General features: G+C 36.0%; 1 protein-coding gene across 2 annotated transcripts in view; it reads right to left on the reverse strand.

Annotated features, from left to right (window-relative positions):
- Nucleotides 1-1,530: 1,530 nt before the first annotated feature.
- METTL15 (methyltransferase like 15) overlaps nucleotides 1,531-16,004 on the reverse strand; it is a 99,050-nt gene continuing 84,576 nt past the window's right edge. The window contains exons 3-5 of one of the 2 annotated variants that reach the window (XM_032111745.1): nucleotides 9,971-10,162; nucleotides 7,731-7,909; nucleotides 1,531-2,089 (exon numbers count right to left, since the gene is read on the reverse strand). In XM_032111745.1, coding sequence (XP_031967636.1) covers nucleotides 1,644-2,089; nucleotides 7,731-7,909; nucleotides 9,971-10,162 — 817 coding nt within the window. In that variant the 3' untranslated portion in view covers nucleotides 1,531-1,643. The remainder of the gene's footprint in view (nucleotides 2,090-7,730; nucleotides 7,910-9,970; nucleotides 10,163-16,004) is intronic. The other variant, XM_032111746.1, reaches the window with a different exon arrangement.

Here is a 16,004-nt window from a genome sequence, read left to right on the forward strand (position 1 = left end):
ATAACCTCATCTATTTATATTTAATGTTTGCATGAAAAAATGTCTATTTAGGGTGCAGTCTGTTGTCTCAAAGATGACAAGAGTAAGTAATATTATTTGAAGTGGAATGTTTTATTTAAGTAGCATGTATAATGAAGCTAGTGGAAAAATACTGAAATTTCAGAAAAGAGTGAAATGCTCATCATCATTTAACTGTTATTTCAGATTAGCAATAGATGTTATCATGTATACCTAAGAATACATTATATGACTTACCTGTACCAAGGAATTAAACAATATGCAGCTATTTCACTATACTGTATACTACAGACAGTGAAACTAAATATCAACTTGTGTCAATATGACCCAAAAAACTACCATGAAGTAATCATTTACATCAACACAAAGAGAATGCTTGATGAAAATCAAGTTCAGAATGATCCAGTCAGTTGTTCAGAAGCTAGTGTAGTAGTCATTTAGCTGAGTCAGAAATTGCATTATTTTATTCTACCAACCAAGTTTCAGAGATCACAAATGAAATCCTGGTACCAATTTGATTACTTAAATTAAGGCTTTTTCCTGAAGAGATGAGTCAGAGGTCAAAGAAGTTGAAACTTATACTATTTTCCATTCATTTTAGCATATAAACCTAGAAAACCAGTGGAATTTTAAGATAAAATATAAAACCAAAACTAAATTTAATTCATATTAACTAAAAAAAGAAATTATATTAAATGTTCTACAATCTAGTATAGCACACAAAGATGGTGTTAAGAGTGGGCCTTTCCTAAAATAATTTAATACTTACCTCTTAATAAATGATCACCAGCAAAGGAGAATATTTTGTAAGACCCAAAATACTGCTTTTTTGATGGGTTAATTATAATTCCATCAACACCTAAAAGCTGTAGCGGATCTATGCAGAAGTTATGTTTGCAGGATGAAATTCAGATGATCAAGTACAAATCTGACTGCTTTACTATAGTGTCCAAGTGCCAACAGTGGTGTTTTAAGAACCCCTTTTTACCCAAAGATACATTCATTATTTAAAATTATTAATCATTAAACAACCAGGTGAGCACTCAGAAGTAAATATCTATTTAAAAAAAGGTAAGAGTCCATTTATGAATTCCTGGATAGAACATGACATACTGATGTCACTTTATTTAAGAATTAGCTCTTGTCCCATGGGCATTCATGCAACAAGTTAGCTTTTATCAAGAACATATCAAGAATTCTTAGGTTAGTTTCAACTTACTCTAGACAAACCAGACATCTGAATTAGGTGTGTGAAATCCACCCCCATAAAAGTATGTCTGTCTCAATTAGCTACTGAATTTAGACTGTTAATGCCAGGATTTTGAAATTAATCTAAAGGGAACACTAGAAATACATCAAACCTGCAATTTTTATAAAGTTTGTGTTTGATGGTCTTTTAAAAAAAATGTCTTTTTTGTATAATTAGTGACACCCACTTATATGCATTTATTTTGCATTTTCATACTCTATACTACTTCCTAATTGAAAAGAAGCACAAAGGTAAGAAAGAAATGTTTTCTAACAGCCTTCATTTTATTTTTTCAGTTTGATACTATCTGTCCAGTTAGCCTTCTAGAAAATAAAATTTAAAGAAATTAAACAATTATGTAATCACATATTTTGGTTTAGAGTTTAATAGCAGCTCTTAGCTTGGCTGACCTTCCTCTTGGATTTGTTTGAATATCCTTGGCCTGGGGTGTGAGAACTTTTTTGTGCATAAAAATCCACTTTGAATTGAATTTTCCACAGGGAGATTGTTGTGTATCTTCTCCTTTGGAGGAATTTTTCAGAGCCTGTCTTATCTTCTGCTTTGAGCCAAGATTGTACTTTTCTGTCATGCCAATTCCACGAAGAAAACGTTTGATAATACGGTCTTCTAGGGAATGAAAGGAGAGGGCTACAAGGCGACCTCCAGGTTTTAGAAACTTCTCAGCTGTCTTCAGTCCTATGAAGAGTTCATGGAGCTCATCATTTACAAATATTCGCAGGCCTTGAAAAGTTTTAGTAGCAACATGTGCGGGTCTCTGAAGCAAGTCCCTTCGTGCATAGAGTGCTGATGCTGGAAAAGCACCTGTCATACATTTTAAAAGGTGCATGTTAATAACTTAGTATTTCTACATTCTGACTTTCACTCATGCAAGATGACTTTAAAGGAAAGCATAGTCAAAGCTGAACCCTGAGTAGTGAGCTTCCTTCTTGGTAACATATCTTTATTTTATGTTTTGAATTCACATCTCTGAACGTAAACCCTATTAAACGAAGATTGTTTGTTGTTAAGTGTTGGGGTTTTTTCCCTAGAATCTTTTAGAGAAATTCCTTCTCCAAAAGCATCACAAATTTAAACTACAAAATAATGGCTGAAACCAAGATAAAGAAAAAAAAAATAGGATAGATAAGTCTCACCTAACAGCTCAGTGTAATCAATGTCAGTTCGGTATTTGTGGTTTTGTTATGCTTTTAAGAAATAAAACTAATGTACGATGGACACAATTTTACCTGTTGCCTTTTAGATAACTGCATTTCTTCACAAGCAGATATAACTGAAGACAATGTCTACCTGGTAATAACTATCTTTCAATGAATTAATTGAAGTTTAGAAGAGGTATCCTTGTTTGGGAATAGCAATTGTTGAACACTACACCTGTGAAGAACCTGTGTTTCTTCAAATGTTCACAAAAATACCTTGAGAAATTTAGAAAATACAGCTGATACTGTCGTGTTTTCACGTGTCTATAGAGCTGAATGCGTCAAGGTTTGTCAGACCTAAAATCACTAGATTAAATATTTTTATTAGATGCAGAAAACTCCCTCTTCTTTTCCCCACAATTATTATGAGTTAAACAAGTTTCTGTAGAGACAGAAATTTTCATAGAAACTTAATTATATCAATATTTAATGTATTTTAGGCTTGAATTTTCATTACATGAGTACAGAGCAAAAGGCTAGAGAAGCCTGATTTGATGGATCAGAGGAACGGAAGTGGAAGAATCCTACAAGATCTGTGAAACCCGACTAAATTTCTAATCTATTATGTAAGGGACCACAGGAGTCTGGAAAAGATAAATTAAATGAATAATGCTAGCTCATAACTGGACAATTATTTTTCTAAACAAGAGGCAATACAACTAGTATGTATGTATTAGAATGCCCTAATTTCATGTCAGTGCTAAGCTGCAACACAAGAAGCAAAGAGTTTGAAGTAAACGCAGCTCATAATCAAGTAATTGATATTCTATATAGTGAAGTAAAAGAGGGGAACACTGTACCTCTGAAACTAGTTGTCTAAATTCACATCTGCACAGGTGATTGAAAAAAATTAATAGAGATATCATTACCCATAACATGCTTGCACAGAATAATTTATTAGTGGAATTCTTGAGAGTTTTAAAGGTAAGATTTTACTTATGTCAAAAAGTCTAAGTGTTCACAAAGCATATCACAAACACCCAAGCAATGTCAGTGTTCAGCAAAGGTAGAGGAAAATAATAGGATTTTAAAATTCAATCGTTATTAATAAAGCTGTTATCATGTATGCTATGTCCCTAAGATTATGTTTCTGCATAATTGATTTTCCTAACTACCTTCCCTGCCTCTACCTCCTCTGATCTCCAAATTAACAGCTCCTAAATTCACTGAAGAGACCCATTGTAGCTGTGGCTGTTTCCAATTCTTATAATCTGAATCGTTCAAGACAGAAAGTGGCAACAGGATCGACTTCTCCCAACAAATGACTGCATGGGAATTTGTGGCTTGAAGCTATTTCACAAAACAGAGTAAATAGATGTAGCCTGCAGGAGGCTAGGCTTCTCCATCATTTACAAACTCTAGAAGAAGTTACACTAGCTAGTTAGTATAATTTCTGTTCTTGAGAACATAACCCTCTATATTTACTATGAATCATAAAAAGAATATATACTCTTATTGTATAAGTCACAAAGTTCATTTTGATGAGAGACCTAATTAAAAGGAGAACTAAAAATCACAGAACGTAAGGTGTCCCAAGAAACCGACACCAAGCTTGTACTAACAGGCACAGTATCTGTTTCCTTATTTCTTTACATACCTATAAATAGATTCTTTGAAAATGGAACCCTTAGAACAGCCACTGACTGCCAGTTGTGTATGATGAAAAATTCTCCTATCACTCTTACTCTTCTAGTTTAGTTAAATAAAAATCTATTTGTGCTTTCTGCTCAGGCACATTATCTCTCATCCAGGCCCCCTGGAAAAATCCTTCCTGGTAACTGGCTGTACAAAATGTATATACAAAAACATTAGAAAAAAACTGTATGGGAAGCTTGTAAAATGAATTTCATTCATAAAACCACCACGCTTCTGGCTAGATGACTGGTTTGAAATCCCAGTGAGAGAAATTATCATTTTTAGTTTTAGGATGCCCTGATGATACTTACACTTTAAAAAATCTAATAGGTTCACAGGTTGAAATATATTGAAATTTTAAAAGCTTGTGAATGAAATTAGCAATGTGCTGTGCCTGTCAATATGAACTATTAAAGTCCCCAGAGTGTAAGAGAGTGGGAGAGTTTAGAAATTAATTCAGATCGTGCACCTGTTTGCAGGAATTCGTCTGTTGAATTAGCACTGCATTTAATAAGTTTCTGTGACGCAACTAATGTCCTTTTGTCTAGGCTCCCTCAGTACAGTGTTAATTCTCACCCAGCTGAAATTCAGGCAATACTACAAATTCCAAACTGATAATTAAAGTCTATAAAAGTGAACCAGTCTGAATGAAATTGACTTTACTGATTAAAGTGCTTTTTAAACTTTTCAAATTTCTTTAACATGTCATCATCAACTCCTTTCAAGTTAAGGCCAAATGATTACCTGATCTCAAAATTGTGTGTGAATAGATTATGCATCTAAATAATGATCAGAAAAAATAAGTTTTGGACAAAAATTAATAGATAACAAGGTATATTGCTCACTGAAAAGAAATCAAAATAGATCATCAGTTTTCCTGCACATGCAGTTAGACCTATTGTTTCCAAACAACTCAATGAAGTACAACAAAAGACATCAGGAAGTGCTTCTTAATCGACTTCCACACATCTGTTCACAACCCCTCAGTTGAGAACTACTGATTTTTAGTATTTACAGAGCATTCAATGTTGCAAATAGCTCTGTGAAAATTACAAACACTTAGAAGAGTTTGACTGTGCTGCAGGAAGAGATGCTATTCACAAAACTGAACCAAAAACTCCTCCTCATAGCTCATAGAGATCTTACTTGAACAGATCAGAAACCTTTTGGATAATATTTATAAACACAAAAAGAAAGACAAATTTTTTAATGCTGTTTCATTTGCTTGGGGCTTTTTTAAACTACATCCTTCACTTTTATCTCCCAATCAATTAGCAACTGCAATACATGTTCTAACCTTTTGGAGGGTGGTGGAAAGACCAGTAGTCTAGCATTCTATAAAAAGAAATTAAATTTTCCAAGTTCAGGTTAGTCCAAATCTAGATTCACTGTGATTCTGATTATCAGCTGGACCTTAAGATAAAACTTCAGAGCTCTAGAAAATCTGAAGCCATAGTAATCAATAACATGAGAAAGAAATATGGACACTACACAAATTCTCAGATACTGACACCAGCAGAGAAAAGGCATACATATCCAGCCTCACTGGCTAGATTTTTTTGCTTATGTTCTGGTTCCTATACTAGGCAAAAATAATGACTCTGTTCTGGAAGATAATCAGGCTTGCAAAGAATCTGCAAAATCTAAAATGCAAGATTTTATTATTCTAATTAATATTTTATTTTTTAGAGGACATAACATTTAAGTACTAGGTCATAAATTTTACTCTGGTAAAGTCCTGAATTAGTCAGTGGTTTTTGGGCTGTGCCATCAAGAGGTTTTTGTAGCTGTGGTCTCTGGCTCTCTAGCTCTGGCTTATGCCAATAACTTCACCAATATAATAATATATATTAATGATAGATGATAAATGAATCAAAACATATCACAATTACCAAAAATTTTCTTAAGGTTTCTTAATCAGTTCAAAAACAGATAGGATCCACCATAGTGCTTCCTTACTGGATGAATCCAATTAAAATTGGAAGAAGTTTTATGCAAACAGGGATCAGTGTAACAGCTCTAAAATTGTTATAACTACTTGTGTATTCCAAAAAAAGCACACAAAACGTACATATTTATTGTCTTGGCAGATGTGTGCTGGACTCATTGTTTTTGACATGTACACTACCTGATGCATACATGACTCATGTATCAAGAAGCTCTTCAAAGACGGCAGAAAATTTCAAGTGAGAACAAAAAATTCTTCTCATTGTCAAGGAAAGTGACAATTGATGACTTACATGCAGCACATTAAACATGAAGGGAGCTTCAATTGCTCTCTTTCATACACTAGTATTTTATCTTCTTAGTTTAAGCTATGGCACAAAATTATTTCAGAAATACTCAGTTGCTTGTCTACAACACATAACATGTTATATCTTTAACACAGTGATATGGTTGCTTCAAACTCACTAGTAGTACACTGTCTCAATCAATAGTTTTTCAAAAAGCATGAGACATATATGACAAAGCCCAAAATTATTATTTCAGGATATTGCTAAGGATGATATTAAAAATGTAAGGTTTATAAAAGACACATAGCGCTTTATCTCTTTGATTTTTTTTAAGATTGCTTGTATTCACTATATTTACAGCAGGGGCTTACAACAGCAAGCGGTGTCTTTAGGTTCTTTTATCGTATCAGCTAAATTTTGAGCCTTGGTTTATTGGACATTTTGCTAAAGTATCCTGACTTCTGCAAATCCAAACCTTTTAATTTCTCCATCATTAAACTTAAGTGCCTTAGACATCCAGTTTAAGTATACAAATTTTTAGGTATACCATACATTTTTTAATACTCTTCAGGATATTGATAAAATATTTTACACTGTTCTTTAGCAAATGTTAAATTTGGATTAGAATTTTAAAGGTCTATATTCAAAGTCAGCAGTTTAGACTTATTCATGACAAGACGTAGTGATTTTCGCCATTTGGTTAAAAAAAATAAAACATCCTGACACTACATATTAGAATGTTAATGATCAGGATTTGTGTCTTATATTTTTCCTTGAAAATTTTTACTTGAGAACACGAATGTAAAGGTTCTTGATGTAAGCACTGTTCCTGCCTAACTGCATTTTGTTCAAGTTGTTTACAGTGAGGAGCAAGGAAGATGAAGTGTTTCAATAGTCGCTTCAGGCTGATCTAGTTGGCATGCACCAGGTGAAGCAAGTCATGTATTTCTTTGTGCTCCCTGATTCTTTAAAAAGACAGAAATTATCTGATTTCACTCATAATTGAAAACTGCCATGGTACCTCCCCTCAAAATATTAAAATACAGAAATTTAAAACAAAGACAGATATGACATATCTGATACTTGAAAGTTTATCAATAGCCAGGATAAAGAATACCCAAGGCTGCTGTCATTCTGTGGTTCAACCTCGTTGACAAAATGATAAATCACTTCATGTTAAATCTATTATTAAACTAATTGTCAAACTACAATACAAAAAATGGGAGCTTAAAAAAAAAGAAAAAGAGAGCTGACATCAGAGCAGAATAGGCAGGATTAGATCCTGCATGATTTCAAGTACAAATAGATCCCTCTGGGACCTTGGGGATTAATATTTTTTTCTCCTCAGCAGCCACTGTGAAGAATTAATGAGGGTACCTGCAACAATGCTTGCAAGCTGCTGAGTTCTGGTGATGGGGTATATGCTGCGTGCCTGAACGATGGCTGAAGCGATTTTCTTAGCATGCCTCTCCTCCCCGTATGTTCTCAGGATGGACGCAAGCGCCTGTTGATCTAAAGCATTCACAACATCAGCAGCAGTGGGCATGTCAGGGTACCTACGCACGAGAAGAGCCAATTAGTTCACTGACGTCAGCTTTCATTGACAAGAGGTGAAGCTTCATAGCGTTGAGACATAAAGTCAAACACACACACTGCATACAAGTGCCTTTGAGGTTTTCAAATAGGAGATGGCAACTCTGTGAAAACAGCTTGCACCTTTTAAATCCTTTTTCTTGCTGGTCTAAATGGAGTTCGTTCCTTAACTTCAATTAGAACAGTTTTTGACTTCCAAGTATTATCATAAGCTATGCTTAATAAGGTGACAAGAATAAATATATTCCAGTATCATGCTAGGATGGAAATTATGTGTGACCTTTCTATTTAGCCAGCTTTAGAATATAAACTTGCCTCTTATGGGTTCATTTTAGCCACCTTGCATCATATGTTGTTTTCTAGTCAGAACTGATTTCAAGGATCTTTTCTTTCACATCTCCTGCTATGAAAACAATTGCTAATGAAGATAATTAAATATTACTTTTCAATAAAAGGCATAAGAATTTATATATAACTACTCTTCTGAGATAATAGAAATGACCTAGTAATACAAATTACAGGAATTATTACCATTTGGACAGTGTAAGCCTTCAATCTATATATCTAAATCTCTGTGACTTTGCTACTGAAATAGTTCAAGGTATTATACGAACATCATCTCTGGGTTTACTAATCAGAGAAAACATACAAACTACTTAATAAATTCTCTTCTAAATTCTCTTCTTCTCTTTCAGGCATTTTTTACTCCCCTGCAGCATCTTACAAAAGATAACAAAACTTAGAGGCAAGTAGTATCATAGCAACAACCATAGTGTAAAGCTTTTGTTATGCCTCAGGTATCCTTTGCTCTTATGCTCTTGTTCTGTGTTTGTTTTCTCATGATGCATCAGACTTATATTTAAGCCTGGAGTTCAGATTTTTGAAATCTGAGGACTGAATCCCAGGAGAATCATGGGAGCATTTTCAAGAAAACAGAAAAAGCAAGTATCATGAAATTTGCTGTGTTAAGACTCAATATTAATATGGTAAGCTAATTCCTTAGAAATTGAGGCCTCCCGTGGGCTCTCTGTGAGCAGTGAAAGAACAAATGGCATTTCTTAAGACTCCAGGTTCATCAAAACACAAAGAAAAAACTGTCATTCTCTGTCATGCAATGCATCATGCAATTACAGCCATCATCCATACAAGACAGATCTTTGGTTGCTCATGCAAAAAGCAAAATGCTGCAGAAACACATCAGGTTGTCTGAAGATAAAAAACATTCCATAAGCGGAAATCATCATTCCACAACTGATTTTCATGCTCTTGAAAGTACTAAACACCAATCCAAATTTAAATACAGGTTATTTACTCAGTAATTATTAATTTGACAATTAAGTAAGCCTGATGTGCCTCCTACACAAAGAGAAAGGAAGCTTATAATTTTGCTATTAAAAATTACAACAAATACATGGACGTGGAAGACAACTTTATACAATGTAGCTATCTGATTTAAACTGGCAGATACAATGGATAGGATTTTACTTATTTATTTTTATTACGTTCCTTTTACAGAGAAGAAACTGGATCAGATGGCCATTGCACAAAAGAGGGACGCTGCTCCTTTCCTAGGGGAGCAACTGAACCTGCTCAAGTGAAGTTTCCACAAATAGTAAGTGTGGCAGAAAAGGAAAGGGACTGCAGTAAGAAGTTGTGAGCCTGCAGATCTAGTGCAGGTGGAAAAACTGCAGAAATAATAAGCCTCTGAAAGGGAGATGTTCCTGTGACTGTATACCATACACTCCAAAAATGTTATAATTCAAAGGTACAGTTAATAAAATGTTACTGGTTTAACTACTCATCCCTGGAACTTTCCTCTTATTTCAAAGAAGGCAAAGACAATAACCAGGGCTGAGCACTGAGATAGAAAAAAGCTTTTTGGCAAAAGAAAGACAGGATACTCATGCAAAATTAGATGTGGTTTGATGATAAGAATTCTTCACTTTAAGAGGAAAGGAAATGCACAGGGGTTGCTGAGCAGACAGTTTTTGATGTTCAAGAAGAAATATTCTATTATAATGTACCTGTCACTATCCATCCTCATGTCCAAAGGTCCATCCTTCTGCAGGGAAAAACCTCTTTCAGGTGTATCAAACTGCATAGAAGAACAGCCAACATCCAGGAGAACGCCATCCAGAGTCCCTGGCTCAACCCCAGATGAGATTAGCAAAGCCTCTGACTGGCTAAACTGTCCTAGAAGAGGTTGAATCTGTTTCCTGTAAGAAAGTAGCAAATAAATAGCCTCAAGTTTAATTATAACAATGCCATCTCTCCCCCTTGCATAGCAGGAATTAGACAATAGAACTCAACTTGTCTCAGAAGCAATAGGACTATTCCCAAAGTAATCGTTTATATATTTTCATATGTCAACATTGAAAACTGGTCCAAACCACCCCTCAGTGGCTACTTCAACTTCTTCAACTCTTTACTCCCTTCCTGTTTGATCTTAAAGAAAGGGAAACCTGACTAAAATTTTTTTTTCAGTATGCAGGAACTCAAAAGGACACCTTCAGCAGGAATGTCCTGACTACTAAGGTACCTGCCCTGCTTTGCATGCCCCTTAGTCAAGCGAGGCCAAGGTGCAGAAAAGAAAGAACAGATCTTGGACCTAGAGAAGCAGACAAAATGGAACAAGAGTGCAGAACCTTGTGGTTAATATTTACCCACCAGGAAAAGAATTCCAAATTCCTGCCATGGGACCAAACACCTTTTTAGTGATATTTGTCATTTTAAAAATAACTGGGAGAACAAGGTGCACTGAAACATAAGCAGGTAAAACACTTAGTGTAATTTGGATTTGGGCACCTGATCACTGGAGGGAGTAGTTTTACAAGCACTTTTATACTTCCTGTGCTTTCTTAGATTTAAAGTGGTGGTTTCTTAATATTCCCATACTGGCAAGGAAAAGAGGAATGGCAAGGGAGAAGATAACACATCTTCTCCACAGGTTCCAGTATCCAACTCCACTGAAGGTGGTTGAGCACTGGAACAGGCTCCCCATGGAAGTGGTCTCAGCACCAAGCCTGACAGAACTCAAGAAGTGTTTGGACAATGCTCTCAGGCACAGGATGGAATTCTTGGGGTATCCTACCTAGGGCCAGGAGTTGGACTCAATGATCCTGATGGGTCTGTTCCAACTCAGGCTACCCTATGATTCTATGATCTCCGAGGTTTCCAATGCTTTCTTGGGTATCTAATCCCAAACTTTTGGGTTTTGCCTGTATATAAGGTGACTTACAATTACACGATTTATTTTATCTGTCTCTCAAAATCTCAATGAATTTCACAGACTTAAAAAGATTAATCAACATTTTTAAGCAGTACCTGCAAATCAAAACATATTTCTGCCCATACCAGGAAGCCACTGCCTCCATGTGGAGAGAAAAAGCTCCGTTAAAAGGAAGACATTTATGAATCCAACCACATGGAAGAACACTCAGCTACACAATGTTCTCCTCATTAGAGCAGAACAAATCCACCTATTAAACATAGCACAAAACCTGGGAAACAGTGTGAATGAACAATTCCCATGAGGGATATTATGATTGCACACACAATTTTGAATCGATTTCTGTCCAGCCCATAACTGAATACAACTATTCAGCATAATAAGAACTGACAGTTCCTGAAAAGCACAATGATCCACTTAAGATACTTAAACCAATTTAAGCTATATAGTTATATAGTTTTGAGATTGTATTTCCTCCTCAATATAGTGAGAGAAATTTTCTTGAAAATATGTACCAGTTTTTCCAACTGGGAAGTGTTTCTAACTTCATGACTCATGCAAATGAATGAACTTTAAAATTCCATATGTGAGAGATGAAAATAAATGAGACCTGGATAAAATTATAAATTGCCATTGTCCAGTTTCCCAGTAGACAGTAATCCATGTCAGTGGCTCTGAAGTAGTGCTCTACCAACCGATCTGAAAAATTATTCTGAATAACTAGAAATTTTATTACATTTCTTTAAGCAAGTCATAAATATGTGGATAGCTAAGATGTTTACAGCTTTTGATTTGTGATCTGCCAAACTTTTGTGATTAGAAAAGGTTAATTAAAAAAAGAAGTAAATTTTAAGTAAGTAGAAATTTACTCTTTGGTAGAGAGATGCTTCAGGTGGAAAACATTCTGAAGTTTGCAAATAAAAAAAAAGATTGAAAAATTATTAGGTTGACATTTGATGTCAGTCTTTCAGCTGTGTGAAATGACAGCTTCTCTATATAATGTGCTTATTATGCACCGCCTTGTGTGTATCAATAGTGGATACAGGCGTCTTGTTGAATATAAATCCTCACTAAAACCAGATGTTTTTATAAGGTTATAATGACTATATTACAATGTTCAGGCCAGTTCTCTGAATTTCTGTTTCTCTGTGGAACAAAAACCACAATTTTAAGTATCTTGGCTATCTCATACACTTCAATTAATAAAACCAAGTACACAACAATGAAAGATATATTACCTTGAGAAAGGAAATACAAATATCAACTCTTTTTTTGATAGGATAGTAACAATGATGATAATGATGACAAGGACTAATCTATTAGATTATAAGCATGACACATTTATTTAAAATAAAATATTTTACCAAGAATTCAGAACATTTATTAAAAGATAATGAAACTCTTCCCTAGTGTACCATTCTTTATGCCTATACTCAAATAAAAACTGCCTGTTACACACAGGATTTCTCAAAATATTCTTAATTTACCCTCAACTTCCTTTTGACTTCAGGTTTTCATTTACATGATCTGCAAATCCACTTTCCAGAAAAGTCTCAAATAAATAATAAATAATGAACTGTTAAATAATAAACTATGTTAAAAAAATTTATTTCCTACAGTCACATGCCTTCTGCTCCATCCAGGTATGCAGAATTCTTTCCACTTCCTTTTTCAGTCTTCCAATGTTTTCTTTGGTCAATAGAGGATTTATGTTCTACGACCACACTTACCCAGTGCGAAAATCTATTACTCTTTCTGTCTTAATATATTGCAAGAACAGTGATTAGTGGAAAAAGCAGGAAAGGTAAACCAGGGAACATCCGTAAATACCAAGAAAAACAGCCAAGCTTATAGTTCTAAGAAGCCTGAGATGAGAGAGCATATCAAAACATTACCTAGCAAGACTGAATGGGGATTTTCATCAGGTCTTGGTGATACCTTTGAAAGCTGTTAAGACTACAAAGGGTCACATAGAGAGCATTGTAATCATTTTAGGCAATCTTAGCAGGTTAAAATCTAACTAAACCAAACTGCCTTGCTTAAGAGAAAATATTTAAACTTAGTACTTGAACAGCATTTTATATATTCAGAATATTTTAGAAACATAAAAAAAACCTGTGAAGAGCTTTTAGCTCCTCTCTTATAAATGGAGAAACAAGATTTGCAGGGTTTAATATTTAATGACTTGAAGATACCATGTAGAAAACTAAGACAATTTCAGAGAATATGGTCTGGGGATATAAAAAAGCAGAAAATACCTGTCATATTAGCTTTGTGGGGGTGTGTATGGGGTAATAAGCATGTTAATTTTTTGATAAATTCCCAACTGCTATAGACAAGCAATCTCTAACTTCTCAAAATATTCAACATGTTCACTCCCTCTTTAGTAATCTTGACATTCTACAGGAAAAACATATATAAGATTTTAAAAGAACACTGGGAATACGGACAACCTAACCTATTTTAAAAAGAATAAAAAGTTATTTACAGCAACTAAGGTTGTGGGGCCTTAATAGATTTTCTTGTGCAACAACTTCAAAAGCTTGCAGAATTCTTGGGAAATAACACAGTTGGAAAATAATACAGAACCTTGGGTTCACGTCCTTTGTTCAGGTCATAACACAATATTTTATTATATTATGACACACAGCGCAGTAATTCTGCTAGACAGGACTTGATCTGCACTTCTCAACTATATGAAAGAGTAGAAGGAGAAAGAGTTCAATGTCTCCTAAAATACTTCAGGCTCTGCAGGTTTCAGTTAATCTCTGGTATTCTGCAATGCTTTATAAAAATATTTATTTTTTATTTTACTCAGTTGAGAGGGACCCGCACAGGAAAAAAAGTAAAGCATTAACACAACTTCTACAAAATAAATAGAATCTTTTCTCTCATCTAATTTCTCTCCATTGTCACAGACATTGATATGACATCAATCATTCAAGTAATTTCACAGAGATATACAATGATACTTTGAGGGTGCTTCATAATTTTTTAATGTATACATAATAATACTTGCTCTTGATGTTTCACTATTGCTCCACTTAAAAATTCTATGTATAAACACATGATGATCCCTTGTCAGCAGTGGAAACTACATTTTACTCAAGCAGAATAAATGGTTTCTTCAGAACAGAAAACAAAGTTTTTCAGCTAACTCTGGCAGTGCACATCAAACAAGGAGACCAACCTGGTGCTTTGATTCAGTAAATCCACTGGGACTGCCATCAAGGTGCCAAGTAGCACCAGCTGTAATGAGGATACTGGTACAGACCTGGTTTGACACTGACTCACCTCACTGAGATCACTCACAGCTGTCAGATAGCTGCAATTTTCACTCATGGCTGCAATGCTTCAGGGACACCTAGAAGCAAATTATGAAGTATTCTAGCCATAAATCCCTGGAACTTTCAGCATCCTACCTGGAAGTTGCCATGTTATTCTGCCTCAGTGTAACATCCCTCTCAAAAAATGTATCTGAATATTCTGTAAAAATTTTTAAATCACTTTTGTCAAATGGAAATTCGGCATGGTTTTCATGCTTGCCAAGTGCATAGGTTTTGCATGGCCTGGGTTTTGGCAGCAGAGGGGGCCCACAGAGGTGGCTTCTGTAAGAAGCTGCTGGAAGCTTCCACCCGTCTGGCAGAGCCAATCCCTGGTGGCTCCAAAGACAGACATGCCGCTGGTCAAAGCTGAGCCAATTAGAAATGGAGGTAATACCTCTACGATAACATATTTAAGAAGAAATCAAAACAAAGGTTGTAGTATAGTGTTAATTCCAGCCAGAGAAGAGGAGGAGGTGAGAACCTGTGAGGGAAACTCCATGGAGACACCAAGGTCAGTGAAGAAGGAGGGGGAGGAGGTGCTCCAGGCACCAGAGCTGAGATTCCTCTGCAGGCTGTGGTCAGGACCATGGTGAAGCAGCCATGCCCCTGCAGCCCATGGGGATCCAAGCAGGATGCAGAGATCCACCCACAGCCCGTGGGGGAGGTGCCCACGCCGGAGCAGGTGGATGCCTGGAGGAGGCTGTGATCCAGTGGGAGACCCAGTGGAGAGAGGGGGCCCCTGCTTCCAGGCTGGAGCAGCCTGTCCTTGGAGGACTGCACCACATGGAAGAGTGACCCACACCACAGCAGTTTTGGGAGGACTGTTTGCCTGTGGGAGGGACTCACATGGCAGCAGTTTGCAGAGAGCTGTTGTTTGAGATGGACTCACATCAGAGGAGTTCGCGGAGAACTGTCTCCCCTGGGAGAGACCCCACGGTGCAGCAGGGGAAGGACTCCTCTCCCAGAGCATCGGGAGAAGTCACAGCTGACCAAAACCCCCATTCCCTGTCTCCCTGCACTGCTGGGGTAGGAGGTAGAGCTGGGAAGGAGGGAGGGGCGGAGAGAAGGTGTTTTTAAGGGCTTATTTTATTTCTTATTATCCTGCTCTTATTTTGTTAGTAATAAATTCACTTTATATCTCTAATATGAGCCTGTTTTGCCCTTGATGGTATTTGATGAGTGATTTCTCCTGGTCCTTATCTCAATCCATGGACCCTTAAAATTAAAATCAAATTTTCTCTCCTCTGTTCAGCTGCAGAGAGGAGTGAGTGAGTGGCTTTCGTGAGTGCCTGGCATCCAGCCAGGGTCAACCCATGACACCAAGAAAAAAAGTAAAACCACAAATTGTGACATCTATCACCTTATAAAAAAACTTCATTATTACATTTCTAGTTTTATAAAAAAATTAATTACAGATCTATGAAAAGCCCAGTATCTACTTGAGAACTTCCAACTCAGCCTAGGCTGGGTTTTGTGCAACAAAATTACAAATTCAAATCTCAG

This window comes from Corvus moneduloides, chromosome 6 (genome assembly GCF_009650955.1).
Source record: "Corvus moneduloides isolate bCorMon1 chromosome 6, bCorMon1.pri, whole genome shotgun sequence".
NCBI lineage: Eukaryota > Metazoa > Chordata > Aves > Passeriformes > Corvidae > Corvus > Corvus moneduloides.